Source organism: Paramormyrops kingsleyae, chromosome 6 (assembly GCF_048594095.1).
Source record: "Paramormyrops kingsleyae isolate MSU_618 chromosome 6, PKINGS_0.4, whole genome shotgun sequence".
Classification (NCBI taxonomy): Eukaryota; Metazoa; Chordata; class Actinopteri; order Osteoglossiformes; family Mormyridae; genus Paramormyrops; species Paramormyrops kingsleyae.
The window spans coordinates 1023340-1040114 of record NC_132802.1 but is presented as its reverse complement, the minus strand read 5'-3'; the positions used below and the strand labels follow the sequence as shown (position 1 = coordinate 1040114).

The window sequence follows — 16775 nt, the reverse complement described above, 5'->3', positions numbered from 1 at the left end:
GGTGGTGACGTTGTCACGAGCATAGCGGCAGGAGATAATGTCCCTTGGTCTCCATCGCAGCACCTGGGCAGCCCGGGTCAACATGGCTGCCTGCCGCAATGGTGAGTGTCCGCAAGCCACGCTGCCTGGTGACTAGGTGCTCCGCTCTCTGGTTCTGGCAGTCCCACTGGGCTCCATCATCACTCGGGCAACACAGTTCCCACACGCATCCCTAGGCCACAGGCGGCACTGCAAGGTGGACTACGCACCAACACTGGCAGGCTTCCTGCCTTCAGCTCCGAAACATCTGCAGGCGTCAGGACAGGGAGACACTTTATACGGCAGATAGTTGCGAACATAAAAGGTAGTAATCGGAAAGGGTAAAAAAACAAAGCTTTTTTATATGAACTGGTCGTGAATAAAGATGTTGCAATGGCAACACTGGAATGACATCATGACATGACATTCGATGACCATGATATTACAATCATATGCAAACTAAACATTTTTACAAGTTGCCACTGCCTATCTGGTTTTGCAAAAGCTAAAACCATTCATGAATATTGTATAATGATATCTAACAAAAGTCACGGCTATAACCAATGTTAAGTAATTAGACCCGTAGTCATCCCCAATGTGGTTTTATACGTGAAATGTTTTTTTTACATACAGGCTGCTTGATTGGCAGTGATAAGGAAGCAGGGGAAAAGGACAGAAAAACATGCTGGTATCTAAACACCCTTTTTGTGAAGGATACAGATTGTCTTGAGAAAGGTTAATGACACTTGAAGTACAATGGCACTCTCAGGTAGTACTGGCTGGGAACTGGGCACGTTTAAAACCCATTATGGAATCCTCTTCGCTAACATATCGATCTCTTAAAACTTAACCAATAAAATATGCTATTTCAGAAGAATTTCTCCACTACTGCCTAGTTTAGCTGATGCAAGAACATACTGTGTAGTTTAAGGGCAACATTAAAATTCAATATAAAATATTTCTCAATTTATGAGCAGACTGCTGTAGTACAAACATAACGTGATCATTGCAATGGACACCTCTCCGCATGTTTAGCTGCGGTCTGGATCCCACTCCCTGGCAAGGAGGAGATCTTTTTTTAAACATACTGCTGTGACAGCTTTGTAGTTAATGTGTCAGAGGCAGCTTCATGTTGCTGGGTGTTGAGCAGGTAGGTGTGGAGTAGTTTCTGAAAAGTTACATTTGAAATCCACAGGTGATGAAAAGTGCCTTGACTGCCTCATGCGATGGCATTCTCTATACCATGGCATTCTCTATACCATGGCATTCTCTATACTATGGCATTCTCTATACTATGGCATTCTCTATACCATGGCATTCTCTATACCATGGCATTCTCTATACCATGGCATTCTCTATACTATGGCATTCTCTATACCATGGCATTCTCTATACTATGGCATTCTCTACACCATGGCATTCTCTATACCATGGCATTCTCTATACCATGGCATTCTCTACACCATGGCATTCTCTATACCATGGCATTCTCTATACTATGGCATTCTCTATACCATGGCATTCTCTATACCATCACAGCTCCTCCCAGTTTCAAATAAATATAAATATACAGCTAGCTTTACATTACCGATTGCTCTTTCTGACTGGCACCTTTTCTCAGAGATCCTTGCAGATGGTCACACATGATTGCCAGCGTTCCTGTCACGGCCCTGGGCCTGGGATCTCACAGCACAGGCAGCACAGTTTACAAGCTCCTTCTGCTCCTGAACCTTCCCAGAACAAAAGCACCGGCCACCAGATTTACAGTTACTGAGCTGGTGCAGTTTATTCTAAACTGTTTTTTTTTATTATTTTACAGAGTACAGAATTTTTCATAAAAAGAATACACATCCACTGAAAGTACACATATCATGCCTACATCAAAGTAACAAAAAGAAAGATAAAATAGCAAGAGATGGCAGAACTATTCACACACTGTTTTAGGAAGACAGACAGATGGGCCGCAACTCATCAGCATTTAGTGCTTCCAGGAAATCAGAAGAGCCCAAATGTTTTTAACCCCAGGAAAGCTGGCGGTTCGGGCACAGAGCGCCAGTCATCTTCAGCTGCTCCTCATCCTCTGAAAGTTCCGGAGGGAGCGCAGCAAAGAGCGACGTGGCATCAGGGGAGGGGCCCCAAGTGTCCATGTGTGGCAAGCAACAGGTTCTTCCACACCTCCCTGACCCACCCTGACCAAAAGACTGCCATGAGCTGAACACAGGCATCCCCTGCTGAACGCTGTCTGGGGGGTGGAGGTGCTGAGAATCGATCAGCAATGGGGCCCAGAGAGCACTGCTGAGGAGAGGGGTTTGGGGGGGGGGGGGGGGGGGGTGAGGTAGCCAGCGTGACCCCCCTGCTCCCGCAGGTGTTCAGACTCAGTCCAAGCCCTGGACTTCGTGCTGTTTGTATGCTGGTGGCACCAAACTCCCTGCAAAATTGTGTCAACATCATCATTAGATCAAAGTGACACATACTGAGGAGACACAGCAGAGCAATACAGTGAAAGTAAAAACACGACATTCCTAACCCATAAAAAGCACCAGAAGCCCAGTAAATAATAAATTAGCGATGACGTGTTCCTGGATGCAATAAATTCATGATATGTAAATAATGGCAAAAATTACAAGCATGTACAAGAAGATATGGAACCACTACACATCGATACTGGATGGTACGGGGCCAGGACACACACAGCAAATACATTCAGTCTCATGGTTAAATGTCATCATGTTGCTCTAGAGTGGGAGAGTATTATTTTGCTTGCTATGTATGACTCAGGACAAGCAGCAAGCGAGAGAGAAGTCCTTCCGGATCTCTGCACAGCCGTGTCACCAAACTGCTATTTACAGCCTAAAGTACACTCCCTTCTGGCTTCTAACCTAGAGGTGCTCTTGGTATGTCCTGCCTGCAGAGACAAGTAAGAGGAACAATGGGGGGGGGAGGGGGTCATTTGTCCACTATAATGCACCCTGGCGACAGCTGGGGGGGTGGAATGGGCATTCAAAGCTGGTTTAATGGTGCAGTCAGTGCTTCACAGCAGCCTGCTCTGCCAATATCGCTGCATCCATATAAGAATATAAGAATCAACACTGCAATACAATGTACCATGGTGGCAATACACAAATATTAGTAATATGCATTTTTAAATATATATAAAGGTCTCTGCCTGGTAAAAAAGTAATGCTCCATATGTACATTCATTTATATTTTATGTCACCTTGCATAACATTCTATCTGCCATACAGTTTGGTCTTACAGTGGATAACAGCTCCATCTTCTGGACTCATTTGGAAATGATTTCCCTCTTCAACACTTTAAACTGTAATTACTACACAAGGTTTTCGTTTTGGCTTATTTTAAGTAGCTGGCAGGAGCAAAATGTATCTCACAGGTCTATAGAGTCATGCATCTCCACCATGCAAAGAAAAAGATTTGATTAAAAACTTTGTTATAATCTGAGATCTGATCATCTGCTACAAAACTATAGCATAAAATTCATTACAATATCAATCAGAAACTGACCATATCTAATTATACCACTAAAGTAAAACAGTTCACTGTGCTCAGTAGTAGGAAATGATGCACTTGGTCCTAATACCAGTCCCATACACATGAGAAGAATCCCAGCAATGTAAAAGCAATGATGTATTAAACACATATATACACAGAGACATATACAGGCAAACACAGACCCGTATGTCCCACGGGCTTCTAGCGGAACACGCTGTAGAGGCTCAGCACTGTAGGAGCGGAGCAGGAAGGGCAATGAGCAAGCAGGAAGTAGACAGGACCAGTCACAGGAAGTGACACGCAAAGTGGACGAGCAGAGGGCAGGTGGATTCGTGGTGAAGGAAATGCCCCTTTCACTGCATGTCAGCTGTCAGAAGAGGAACTTAGCCAATGACTGAAGTATCCCAAGACCCCCAGTAAACTGCTTATTAAGCTTAAAATCTGACGTTAAAAAAAAAAATTAAAATTAAAAAATAAACTTAATTTATTGTATTTTACATCTTACATCAGACACGGTGGCAATGTTGCTTCAGTCCTCTCAAATTTATCACCACAACATCCACACTTATGATAATATCCATAACCAAGTGGGATAATTAATGAAACATTGTTAGTATAAATAACATTAAGCAGACAATGGTTATAATCTGTGCCTGACATATTCTTTGTTTTAACAAAGTATACAATCAGAGACAGACTAGGTTTTGGTTTATAGCAGGAGCGCTGGATTAGCCGTCAGCTTTGGTGAGAAAATATGGTGGAAAAATCGGGGGCCGCTGAGAAGCAAGCATCTAATGAAGCCTTGCAGTCCTTGGGGTCCTTACCTGCTGTCAGCTGTCCCGGCTCTGCCTGCACTTTGCCCTTCGCTGCTCCTCCTTCCAGAGGGAAGACCCTCTCCCCCTTGAAGGGCTTGCTTTTAAAGGGGGAATCTCTCTCTTTACCTTTTGATCCTTTGGGCCGCCCTGCTGCCTTCTTCTTGGACTTGCTGTCACCTTTCACTCCCAGCAGGGGGTGCACTTCTGCAGTGACAGAAATGCATCCATTTTCAATAACATTTCTATCCTTTAATGGCGGTCTGTCAGTCATCACAGGAAGCCTGGTGCGAGGCCATGAATGTCCCCCCACTGTACTCCCCCTATATTACAGATTATACCGGTTATTTATTAGAGTATAAAAAACCTGTGAGCTGCTGTCACCCCAAAGTGACACTGACATATACACAGTACCATATCCACAGGTGGATGTTTCATTTTCAGTAACCTCCCTTTTTTTACCTTTTAAAATCATAATCTCAGTTCCTTAAGAATTGTCCTCGCTACCAACACTAAAATCCCACCTGCATTACCCGAGCATTACAGACCACAGCAGAGTATTTCTGGATAAAGTTTAAGCTGGCAAAGATTCGCCATTAAGCTCAGGGAAAAGGCCACACACAACAGCAGCCTGCCGGAGTGTGGCCCCCCTCCCTTACCATCGCTGGGGACGCCCTGCAGCTCTATGGTGGTGGTGCGGGCCTTTTTCTTGGGGGGGGCTCCTTCCGCAGAGGGCTGCCGCTGCTTCTTATCGCCGCTCCCAGAATGGGCAGGGCCATCTTCCGTGTTGGATTCAGGCGGGGGCCCAAAGGGGTTTTCCTCAGGGTCTTCCACCTCGGGGGCAATGGGCAGGTACAGCAGGGCCTTGAAGTCCTCAAGCTCTTCATCGCTGTGGAGAGAGGGGCCCGGGGCCCCAGGAGCTGACCATCGGGCTTCTCAGGGGACAGCGAACCCCCACCCAGCAGTAAAAACTGCATTCTCACTCTTACATGGGATTGAGTTATGCAACAAAAAAAAACATGACCAGAATTTGTTTTCTTTTTCGAGATCCCTTATTTAATCAATGGAATGATTTCTAACAATTCTCCTCGGTCATTTCTCACCGATATACTGATCAGTAATTAGTAACATTATTCCCATCATAAAATAACACATGAAAGCTGACCTGCTACAGAAAGCCACGATAGGGTCAACTGAGGTCACGTCCACCTCCTCATCCTCAGCAGCGTCTGCACCTGTTGGGCCGAGGGGGTGGGGGGAGGTGTCATATCCATGCTGGGAGGAACGCTTGGGGGGAAGACTGCTTTCTGTTCCACTCCCTCTTTCGTTTCAGCATGTGTAGTTTTCTGACTTAATTCTGCTTCTTTAGACACTAATACATTTGCAGTTACCTGTATAAGTGCCATTTCTTTATGTGGCTCCCTTGCCTGGAACATTTCCTCCTTCCTCTCAACTATCACCCACCTCCTCATCCATCCCTCCATCATGCCACCTACCCAGCCCCAGCTTTGTATAGCACACGGTACAAGTAGACACCTTTAATGGAACGCCTGTCCAGTGCAGCACACATACACAGTCATGCCCTCTGTGAAACTTTGACAACCTAACTGCATGTCTGTGTGGCTGGAAACTAAGAGGTGACCTGTTCAGCACACAGAGAACAAGCAAACTGCAGAGACAGGGCAGAGATGGGCCTTGAGCCCCCCCACCCAGCAGGTGGACGATAACAGTGCCAACACTGAGCGACCCCCCCAACTCACATAAAAGCTTTGACTGTAATCCAGAGAGGTGCACGTCATACATGTTTATACTGACACAAATGTCAGGATAGATAGAGTGCATGCGATCAGACAGACAGACATACCTTTTTCTTTTTTTAAAATCTCCATTTTACATACAAGCGCAACAAGTGAAAAAAGAACCACAGTAAACTGTACTGTTTGGGTCTGTTAATTTAACCTTAAGCCCCCCACCCACCATAACAAACCTCCCGTCGCTGGTATGCGTGAGCAATGTGACTCAGCGTCCATCAACAGAGTAATTGGGCCAGGCCCGATTTAGCGTGCTGTTCCATTTACGCACTCCTGCGTCAGTGCTTCTAAAAATAGGGCCATGCTGCAAGATCCAGCACCATCTGTGTTTGCGAGAACGGGGGAGGATGCGGGACCTATCAGTGCAGTTCGCCTGCCTACCCCCGCTGTGCCAACCTGCTCCACCATATTTAAGTCTGTTCGAAGGGCTTCTTCATTTTATGCAGTCGATCGTCAGCTGGGCAGCCAGACTCATGGCTGAGGCTGCGGGTGTTAGGCCCGATCCGGAAGCAGCATGGTGTGAGGGAAGTCGGCACAGCATCGAAATCTGTCCTCTGCAGTGAATATAGGCAGCTGGTAACTCTACGGAGTGTAACACAGGCTACTGAGGAATTCAGGCTGTTGGTTCATGAGACAGGTGGGGAAACTGCTGTTGTACTACTGAACCTTTTTAGTGTCCTGCTGTATAAACGTGTAAAAGCTTTGGATAAATGCAAATATTTAATAGTGTTATAACTAGGGCTGTCAAAATTAACGGGTTAACGCGGATTAATCCAACATCATGATTAATCTGATTAAAATTTTTAACGCAATTAACCCATCTGCAGCGCAGAATGATTCAAAATCACTGAAATGTCTCTGTCAACCCATTTCGGGCAGTTTAATGCGTTCCATTTCCCCTCGGAACTTGTATTCCGAGTCGGATTCCGGAGTTTTGAAGCCGGAAGTGACTACATGCTCTCCCGTTTCTCAGAGATCCGAGAAATATCTCGGAGCAGCACAGAGGATCCCGAGTTCAGAATCCAGGATGGCTGCGCCCTTTATCAACAGAAGGGAAAGTTGTAGTCTTATACTGTTTAAGCACTACTTCTCATTTGTGCCTCATTAAATCGGTCGCACACGCTATACCATCCAACTTATCTGTGGATGTCTTGCTACGGAGTTTTATACGTAAAGCACCGAGCGTAATGTGTTATCAACTGATATTGCTAACAATGGCAATTAACCGGGCTAGAATTGGACTTCATGATTAGTTGGATTATTTGTCGGATTTACGGTAGTTCGTGCTAATTGTAAGCGAACGAAGATAAAGACCATTTAAACTGAGGTACCTTAAATCCGACAAGTTGTCCGGCTAAGCAAAAAATCTTGCTTTTTGATATGGGTCTATGGTATTGCACTTCTGTGGCAGATGGAATGCATCCGACTCATGTTCAAGATGTTCAATAAACATGTTAAGTGCATATATATTCCCTTTTTTCTTGAGTTTGTTTGCTCATGCAAAATGAAATGTGATTAATATAGATCAAAAATGAATGATATTTAATCATGATTAATCAAAATTAATCCAATGGAACCCTGTGATTAATCTGATTAAAAAAAATTATCATTTGACAGCACTAGTTATAACTACTGTTGAAGAATTCACATATTCAGCAAACTGTCCAAGTGTATTTAAAAGAAAGAGAAAAGTGACAAAAGAGAAAAGCTAAAGTCATGGCAGATAAACTATATACCTCCCCTATATACCTATATACTATATACCCCCCATTTGATACAAAACATGCTCATTGTGTGATCTGACACTCTCCACCAATCACATTAACTTAAATCAACTACTCGGAAGAAAAAGCCTGTGTCCCCAGACAGACCGAGACCGCAGGTTTACAGAAGGAAGCAACCTTGTAGACTGAAGCAGAGAGGCCTCTCAGTCCTCTCTCTCAAACCCGGAGAGTGCACTTAAGGTGCTTTCACACTCAAGTTCTGGAACCTGATCCCGGTTTAAGTCCCTGACCTGTCTGTACCTGGAACTTTAGGAGCTCCTGGCCATTTTCATGTGCCACTTTCAGTCTGCACAACAGGAACTGGGACCTTTATGCTAAATGATCATGGGAGATGCAAAAAGTTCGTAGGTTAAATTTAACACATAATTTCATACTGAAGTACAACGTCACTCCAAAACAGTGGAGGATAAAGGAGTCATTTTGTTAGTCATTGGGGAGGGGGGGGTCGATCGCGATCAAAATGGGACTCAGCCTTTTATTTATATGTTCATGATTCTTATTAGATCTGGCTGACAGATCGGCGTTTCATTTTCCACAGAATAGAAAAACAATGTAACGTTATCCTGCTAATATGCACTGGCACTGGTACTAGACAAAAGTGTATTGGTTAGCGATCACATTTTCTGATGCAGAAATACGAAGACGCAAGCAATAAATGTATTAATCTATGAATTAAATTTAATTGGGGTAAAAAAAATTACTACATCTGCTCAGTTTTTGCTCCACTACATCTCTTTTTCTGCACTTCCGTGTAGCTACCTTGTTAGCGTCAGTGCTTGTGGTCAACAAGCTGTGGCTATAAGCGCCAACCAATCAGCAAGCTGTGGCTGTAAGCGCCAACCAATCAGCAAGCTGTGGCTGTAAGCGCCAACCAATCAGCAAGCTGTGACTAACTGCTTCTCAAGTAGCTTGTGTTCCAACGAAAAGTAGTCTGGAGTAAATAAGGGTTCCGGAACTGCCTCCGAGGAGCTACAATCAAGCAGAGTTCATTAGATGTGAACAAGACAAAAATCCTGGGTTCTAAAAAAAGGCTTGTTTCCAGAAAAAAGTTCCTGCGGTGTGAAAGCGCCTTTAGACAGAGCACAGTCACATTCATGGCGGGAGAGCAGACCAGCAGAACAGCTTGGAATGACCCTCCACACATATCTGTGGTCTGGAGCTCTGGGCCAAAGAAATACTCTCTAACCTTTGGTTTAATTATAATAAAGAAAGTCTGATTGGAAAAAACCCAAATTATAACTGATTAGTCCTCAAATTATTGATACAAGATCCCACGGTACCACTACTAATAATAATAAAGAACAATAACACCAACGACACCACAGACGCCGGCAGTGACGATGACAGTGGCAGCACAGACGCCGGCAGTGACGATGACAGTGGCAGCACAGACGCCGGCAGTGACGATGACAGTGGCAGCACAGACGCCGGCAGTGACGATGACAGTGGCAGCACAGACGCCGGCAGTGACGATGACAGTGGCAGCACATACCCGTCTGCTCAGGCTCACTCTTGTCCTCGTCCTCGATGTCGAACTCTGACTCTCTCTCCTCATACTCCACGTTCTCGTCCAGCTCTTTGAAGTCGGGTGCGAAGGCACTCCAGTTTTCCTGAGCCGCCACATGAAACGGGGCTGTCAATGTTCGGTGGTCTCCAATGGAACATTAATTTACTATGATATTTTTTTTTACTTCTCTGCATTTTGAGTTTTGATCATTTCTATAATGTTCTTGATCTTTGTTTTTCTGGAGCCTACTATTAGAAGTGAACACTGAACCCAGACAAGAGTCCCTGCCCAGCTCCACACATACATGGGATTAAACTTCCTTTCGGTTCATTTTCACTCACCACTTGGTTTTGGGCCCAGATGGACACGACCCCACTGGAGATGGAAGCAATGATGGGTCTTACTGGGTGCCACTGCAAAGACGCAAGGTGCAGGTTAGCACAGACACACACGGAGAAGCACGCAGGAATCGAGATGGATAAAGGAAAAGAGGACAGGCGGCCAACATGGATGGAGAAGGGAGGGGGGGGAAAGGGAGGGGGGGGAAAGGGAGGGCCAGCCTACCGCCACGTCCAGCAGAAGCTCCCCACGGGTGCCATGCAGGATCTTCACCAGGTTGCCAATGCTCTTCTCCCAAATGTAGAGCGCGTGCTGGCGGGCCGAGCCGGCCACAATGTACTCGCCATCTCCGGAAAAGCAGCACTTCTTCCAGGGAGTCCTGGGGGGGGGGGGGGTGGAGGGCACATGGAGTAAATACAGGAAGTACAACTCCGATCCTTAAAACACCAGTAAATACAGGAAGGGAGTAAAGTACAGCTTGAGTTTTTCACGCAGCTTTAAGCTCAGTGGTGTAAACAAAAACTTACATTTAAGAATTGATGATTTAATAAAACCGGCATTAGCTTTGGCAGCTCAAACCTTGGCTGCTGTAGGTTGTTACTTTTGAGCTCCTACATGGTATCATACTGTAGTACTGCTGTTCTGCCCACACATACGGTTTTGATTCATAACGAACATTGGAAACACAGAATAAGGAGGACAGAACTGCTGCCTCACACGTCCAGGGTTGGAAGCTTACACGGCGTCCCCATTTCAGGAAGGTTTATCGTAAGACAGGCAGTAAGGCTAGCTGGCATCTCTAAATCGCTCACAGGAAGCGTATGAATGTGGGCTCTCTGCAAACAGACCTGCATGCCACAAAGGGTGCACAACTGGCAGTGTATACACTGGATGAGAAAGGATCCAGCCCTTCCCCATGATCCTGCACTGGATAACATTTTGAAATATGGACAGATGGTCTAAATGACGTACAGTGTCAAATCTCAACAACGGACAACAGACATATTTTTAATAAACCTATAAAGTTAAGGTAATGTCAGTTGCTCTCAAAAAACAAGCACTGGACTTCTCCATTTTTCCCCCCCCCAAAAAATTCACAAGTTTGTGAGAATGACCCACATTTGAATATTTCTTTAATGGTTTAGCTTAAACTTGTGAAGTACAGATTATTCATTTCCAACAATGATACAAGTACAAGCTGAATTCCAATGCTGATGAACACATGGCAATAAGAAGAGAGGGTATTGTATTATAAGTAGGGATGTCAAACATTGTTTGCTTGTTTTTTTAATCATACATGTTGGCTATTAATGGTGTATACCACATGATCCTACAACTGCATATACGCAACAGGCGGATCACAACACTGATCCTGACTGTGTGCTTGATGTAAAATCTTTAACCTTTTGGGCAAATGTCTAACCACTGAAAGTACACTTTTTAACATGAAAGATTTTAAGGCATAAAGCTTCAATAAAATAAAACAAATATTGCAAATTACGATATTTTTATCCTATATATGTCTCCTCTCTGCAATTTTTTTAAAACAAAATAAACCTGGTAACATCAGCTTCCGCTGAGACACTACCTGAATGTTTCGATTTTAGTTCGGGATTCTGTGAAACGTCACGACCGAAACCCTCACGCTGTTTACAACCTGGAAGATAAGAGACTATAAGCCTCTATTAAAATCTATGCCCATACTATTCTTCCATTTGGGTAACGAAACACAGCATACATTATCACAATCAAAGATATATCTTGCGACTTTAACACAAGGTGTTAACGCAATAAACTTCCCAGCCCAAATTTTAATATACAGAGACAAACCCTTACATACATGGATTAGGGAAGCCGACAAACAACCAATTAGGAAATAAGAAGAACATGGGATGGAGCATCGAGCAGTGGGAATAAAAGCTGGCTCGTGTTCTTTTGGATATTAGATGGATATTACCATCTATTGTTAGCGTCTCCCATTGGCAGTCGGCTGATGGACTCTTCAAATACAATTTAATCTGGACCGCACGATCTCCCACTTGGAAATTTCACCCCCCGATCGGAAACGTTATCTGTGAGGAACTCCCCCTTGGCTATTTTTTTTCCCCCAGATGCATCTGACCTTGGCTTTGTGTTACTGCTATTATTTGGCCCCCGGGGTAGGGGGTTGGATATCTCTGCTCTGTAGTATTAACCTGTAGCTGTGCACCTACAGGACAAGGTACAAAATAAGCAGGACCACATTCTATTCTCAATGTGTCTGCTGACGGTTGTGCTCCATATGGCAAAAGCAAGCCGATGCCTTAGAAGAGTGTTTCCGGTCCTCAGGGAGCCCCAGACAGCTCACATTTTTGCTGGGAGCCAGGAGGGAGCAAAAACGTGGACTGTCTGCAGCTCCAGGGCGGGAAATACTTCCTTACAACATGCACTGACATGTGTCTCAGTCCCTAATCACACCCGAGGCGACATGAGGGCTAGAATTACTAGTTCTGGAACAATAACTACCTACATGTCCAAATATGCTCGGGTAGATGAAATTTTATATGTGCACATCTCTGCTGGAGATAGTGACAGCTGATTGTGGGTGCTGAGGATGGGCAGGTCCAGCTCACCTGTTCACCAGGTCCTGCAGCTTCTGCATGGGCTCTGGCTCGCCGTCACGGCCGCAGGTGAGGATCTCCCGGCCGTCATACACACGGATGATGCGGTCGGCCGTGTTGATGAGGAAACAACTGGGAACAGGATATCAGAGAGACTCATAACGGCCTTCCCAGTGTCATCTGGGATTTGTCCAACTTTGATATTAAACATACAGGAATGAGATCCCTTTTTTTAACAATCATTTTCATTTTCTGCCAATCTGTTCATTTAAACTTATTTTATAGTATAATTCACTATTTCCCTCCGGGGGGACTGCATATCACAGTCTGACATCTTATTTGGATCAACTGGACACAAGAGAGCGAGCTCTGTTAGCCTCACCTGCCCTTTCGCGCAAACTCGATAGATTTGATAGCAGTGGTGTTGCTCGTTCCCGTCGTCACCCTGAAGGAAGCCACCAGGTCCTGGTTGTCCGTCTTTAACACCAGAATCTTGTCGACAAAACGGGAGTTTAAGGTGACAGCTCTCTCTTCACACAAGACGACTCCCAACAAAAAGATTGTAATGCTTTTGCGATGCAATTATAAGATTCATCAAATACTTTTTGATTCATCACATTCATACGGTTAAATGCTGTCTGCTTCTACCATTCCCTTTGCTGCCACTAAGTGGCATTTCTTCAGTTTTTGGGGCAACCCATCTCAAAATTCAATCAATCCCAGTTCAGCATCCATACAATGTCTGGGCAAAATTTCAATAGATCCGTATAACGGATTTTTGAGTTCTATTACCAAACAAAGCACCTGTGACGGACCAGTGCAAAAACAATATGCATTCCTTGTAGTCTGGGGAAATCAAAATGTATTAATCGCTTTATGCAAGCCAAAGACAGAACACACAGACTTCTAACATTCATATGGTGACCTCTCTGTTTTACATGCCTTTTCCTGAAATGGAGGGGAACACAATCTCTAACCTTTCCCTTGGCATTGCCAGTGTAGATGTACTCTCCACGCCGGTCAAAAGCTGCCACTACATTGAGGTCCGAGTCGTCATCCACGGGTAGGACCACGTGCTTCGAATCAGCCAGCGTAAGCAGTACTGGGGCCGACTTCATGGGGCACACCAGAACTTTGTTCCTGTGAGGTACAGTAACACTGCTAATGCAAGACACCAGCTACTCAAACAGTGAGGCCACATTATCCAGAAAGGACCCTACTGCTTGCCCCAGCTCTTAACCTGAATCAATTATAGAAGCACTTCAGTCTCCATTTAAACTGGTGAACTGTCAGGCTGAAGAGCAAACTGGATAATGTCAAAGTCTCTGCAGATAAAAGCATCTGTCAAACAGCAGTCAACCTAAGACCAGGACTATCGATCAGATTTAAATTTTACTCCAATTCAATTGACTTAAACAGAATACACCACAGAAAATAGTGCACATAATGGTTTTTATGCTTTTACTAAACATTTATCTAATTTACAGCTCCCTCTAAGCTGTTTTGATATACGCCCACACATTACAACTCCAAATGAATTAACATTAGTACAACCGGCGAACACATGTGACAGATGCCATCTGCACAGAAACTCACGGGTCACGTGGGTGGTACTGCACTTTGAGGATTGGTGACGGGAACCGGAACCTCTGATCACAATCGCCAGTGAGGACGTCCCACAGGGACACAATGTTATCCGTGGAAGCACTGACAAGCTTGTGACCATCTCTACTCCAGCTAAGAGGCAACAAGAGAGAGATGATACAAGCATGACCTGCAGTTCTCAGGTCTCCAAAGATCCATGCAAGCCCCTGAGTCAGAACACATATTCACCACACCAGGCACCATACTTTTGGTACTCCAAGAAAGTACTGTACTTCAAGATGCTGGTTTTCTACTGGTGTAAAAAACTGGTACCGGCGCAGAATGATCATCAGGCTATTTTGTACTGAATTTTTAAAAATGGCTATAGTTTATTATAGGACTGGGTGATGTGTGATATTAATACCAACACTGCATGTTATGTACATGCAATTCTGACATCGAAAGGACCACAACATATAAAGCTATTCCACAGTGCAGTGTGCAGTATCTGGGGCTCTTATATGCTTCCGGGGGGGGGGGGGGGGGGTCACTTCACCTGTGCAAGCCAAGCTCCTGGCACCAACACCACCAACTGAACTACACCAAGCAGTCCCAGAGCATGCCCTCCCCCCCCACCCCCCAGACAGCAGCGTTGGCATAAACACCCATAGACAAACTGACCAGAGCGAGCACACCGGGTGTATATGGGCGCTGATGATCTTGGCAATGCCACGTGTGAGAAAGTCCCAGATGACAATGCGGCCATCATTGCAGCCCACAGCGAGCAGCGTCCCCCAGCGGTTGAAGGTGCAGGTGAGGGCCATGCTGATGCAGTCCAGGGTGCCATCAGCCTCCTGAGAATCAGAGCGCAGTAAGACACACCGCTGCCAACAGAGACACTGTTCTGGGAGCTTGAAAAATTAGCGGTATACAGTCCTATAGTTTAACTTTAGAAGTGATTTCAAGTGATTTCATATTACTTGCTGGATTCAGTAAATTGTGTGTGTGTGGGTATACAACCATAAAGTGAAAGCTAGAATATTTATATTAGTAATTTATACAGCTCACTAGAAACAAAATTACAACTTTCAAATAAGTGCAAACTGATACAAAAAATTGCAATGATATATGAAGCATTAAATTAACTGCTTTGAGAGATAATTGCATTATCTTAGCAAGTCTTAACTCAAATTAGCCACAATTATCAATAAATGACATTGCTTACTTACCTCTGGATAATTCTGCCCAAATGATTCTGAAAAGAAAAGAAAACTGGCCATATGTTAAGCGGAATGGCACAGAATCTATATTTTACATAAAACAAAACCCAAGCAGAGACATTAAGAAATAAAAATTCTACTAAAAAGTTCCCTTTTACCAAATATATCTGTTAACATTATTAACCAAAAGTGTCAAGTGCTAAAGAACTTCTTTTCAGAGTAACGATCGTGATAAGCTTCTGTTGTAGACTGAAAGTAAAAATCAAAACAATTTCTTCATGTCAGGCTTCATTCAATTTAGGCATTCACAGAAAACATCGTACAAAAAATAAGTAGTGTTACGGCTGCTCTGATCTCAGGTGAACTGCTTATCTGCTTATATAAAAACGGCAATTTATAGTGTTTTAGTCATTGCTGTTATATTGCCAATTAGCCAAAAACGGAATGAGAGAGACTTAAAATTGCACCCACGTATTTAAGAGGGTGCGACCGAAAAGACTACTGGGATAACTTGTTAAAATGCACAAAAACCGGAGAACTCGAACCACTTTGGTCATGGAGCCAATAAAGAAATCACTCTGCCGACGCTGAGATTTGAAGCGGCAGCCTTCCGATCACAGGCACAGCGCCCGACCCGCTGGGCCACAGACCGCCCCCAATGCTAACTGTAAACAATGGCGCCGTTTTGGTTTTCGGTTTAAGGCGCATTAGCAGTAGTCAGTAATTCTTTGTATTATGTTTTATCACTTATATGAAGTTTATACATTGCAAATACTATGTCAAACGTCCACGACTACATATACACATTAACAAGCAAGGATCCCCTTCACGTTACAATAACTATTGCTGAATATGTAGCAAGCTAGCAATCCACTGGTGGTACTGATGCTGTAGCAACAATTCTCGTTAGAATTTAAATTACCAAGCAACTCCAGATTCATGGCTAATTCTTCGTCTTGTACCGAGTCTTTAAAAAGTCTTCAAAAGTAGTTGTAAAATCACTTTCCACGTTTATTTATCAGAATCCATAGTTATCCGGTTAGGCTGCTAACTAGAACCCAAGAGGGCGACTGGCGCCTAGAAGCAGCGAAGGACCCAAGGTGTACAGCGATTAGCTTTACCCCAATAAAATAATAAAGAATTTCAAATAAGGATTTTAATTAATCGTCTGTGGTATTAATTTTAAGACATTTCATAATATCCTTTTTAGTTTGTATATATTTCATTCATATCAAAACAGGCATTTAGAAAGACACCTATCGGCATTTTCCATCGATCTGCTCTCGACTGAGTCTGAAAGTAACGACGTAATTAATGTTATTTTAAAGAAATAAAACTACTGCATGTAAGTTTTTAACACCTCACTCAACAACAAATTGTTAAAATTCCCTGTAGTTATTATGGCATGAGAAATAGACCTACTACTTCCGGGTCTTCCTCAGCCACGTGCATGGATCCATTCTCGCTCACATAAACGCTGTAGGGAATTCCGTAGCTGACCGAAATGAACATCGCTTTACAGTCTTAAAGCAGTACAAGTACGCCTGAATACGGTACTGGACCAAGATGCATTTAGACAGAGATCATGCA

The 16775-nt window shown here is 44.0% G+C and overlaps 1 protein-coding gene across 3 annotated transcripts; it reads right to left on the bottom strand.

Annotated features, from left to right (window-relative positions):
* Window positions 1–355: 355 nt before the first annotated feature.
* Window positions 356–16291, bottom strand: rbbp5 (retinoblastoma binding protein 5). 3 transcript variants are annotated; one of them, XM_023793550.2, is made up of 14 exons: window positions 16108–16291; window positions 15195–15220; window positions 14647–14819; window positions 13978–14118; window positions 13359–13521; window positions 12764–12873; window positions 12394–12513; window positions 10007–10160; window positions 9784–9855; window positions 9428–9545; window positions 5506–5575; window positions 5000–5229; window positions 4353–4547; window positions 356–2446 (listed from the first exon to the last, which is right to left on the bottom strand). In XM_023793550.2, exons 1-14 carry the CDS (start codon window positions 16124–16126, stop codon window positions 2394–2396), a joined length of 1644 nt encoding a protein of 547 aa, XP_023649318.1. In that variant the 5' UTR covers window positions 16127–16291; the 3' UTR covers window positions 356–2393. The 3 variants fall into 3 exon arrangements, with proteins under 3 accessions (XP_023649318.1, XP_023649319.1, XP_023649317.1); XM_023793551.2 differs by having other exon boundaries at window positions 4470–4547; XM_023793549.2 differs by having other exon boundaries at window positions 356–4547.
* Between the last annotated feature and the right edge of the window lie 484 nt (window positions 16292–16775).

Coding starts and splice junctions, on each gene's coding strand:
- rbbp5 (XM_023793549.2), bottom strand. Junction 12,874..13,358: donor CTGGCAATGCCAAGGGAAAG/GTTAGAGATTGT, acceptor TTTGTCGACAAG/ATTCTGGTGTTAAAGACGGA. Junction 4,548..4,999: donor GCAGGGCGTCCCCAGCGATG/GTAAGGGAGGGG, acceptor CTGTCACTGCAG/AAGTGCACCCCCTGCTGGGA.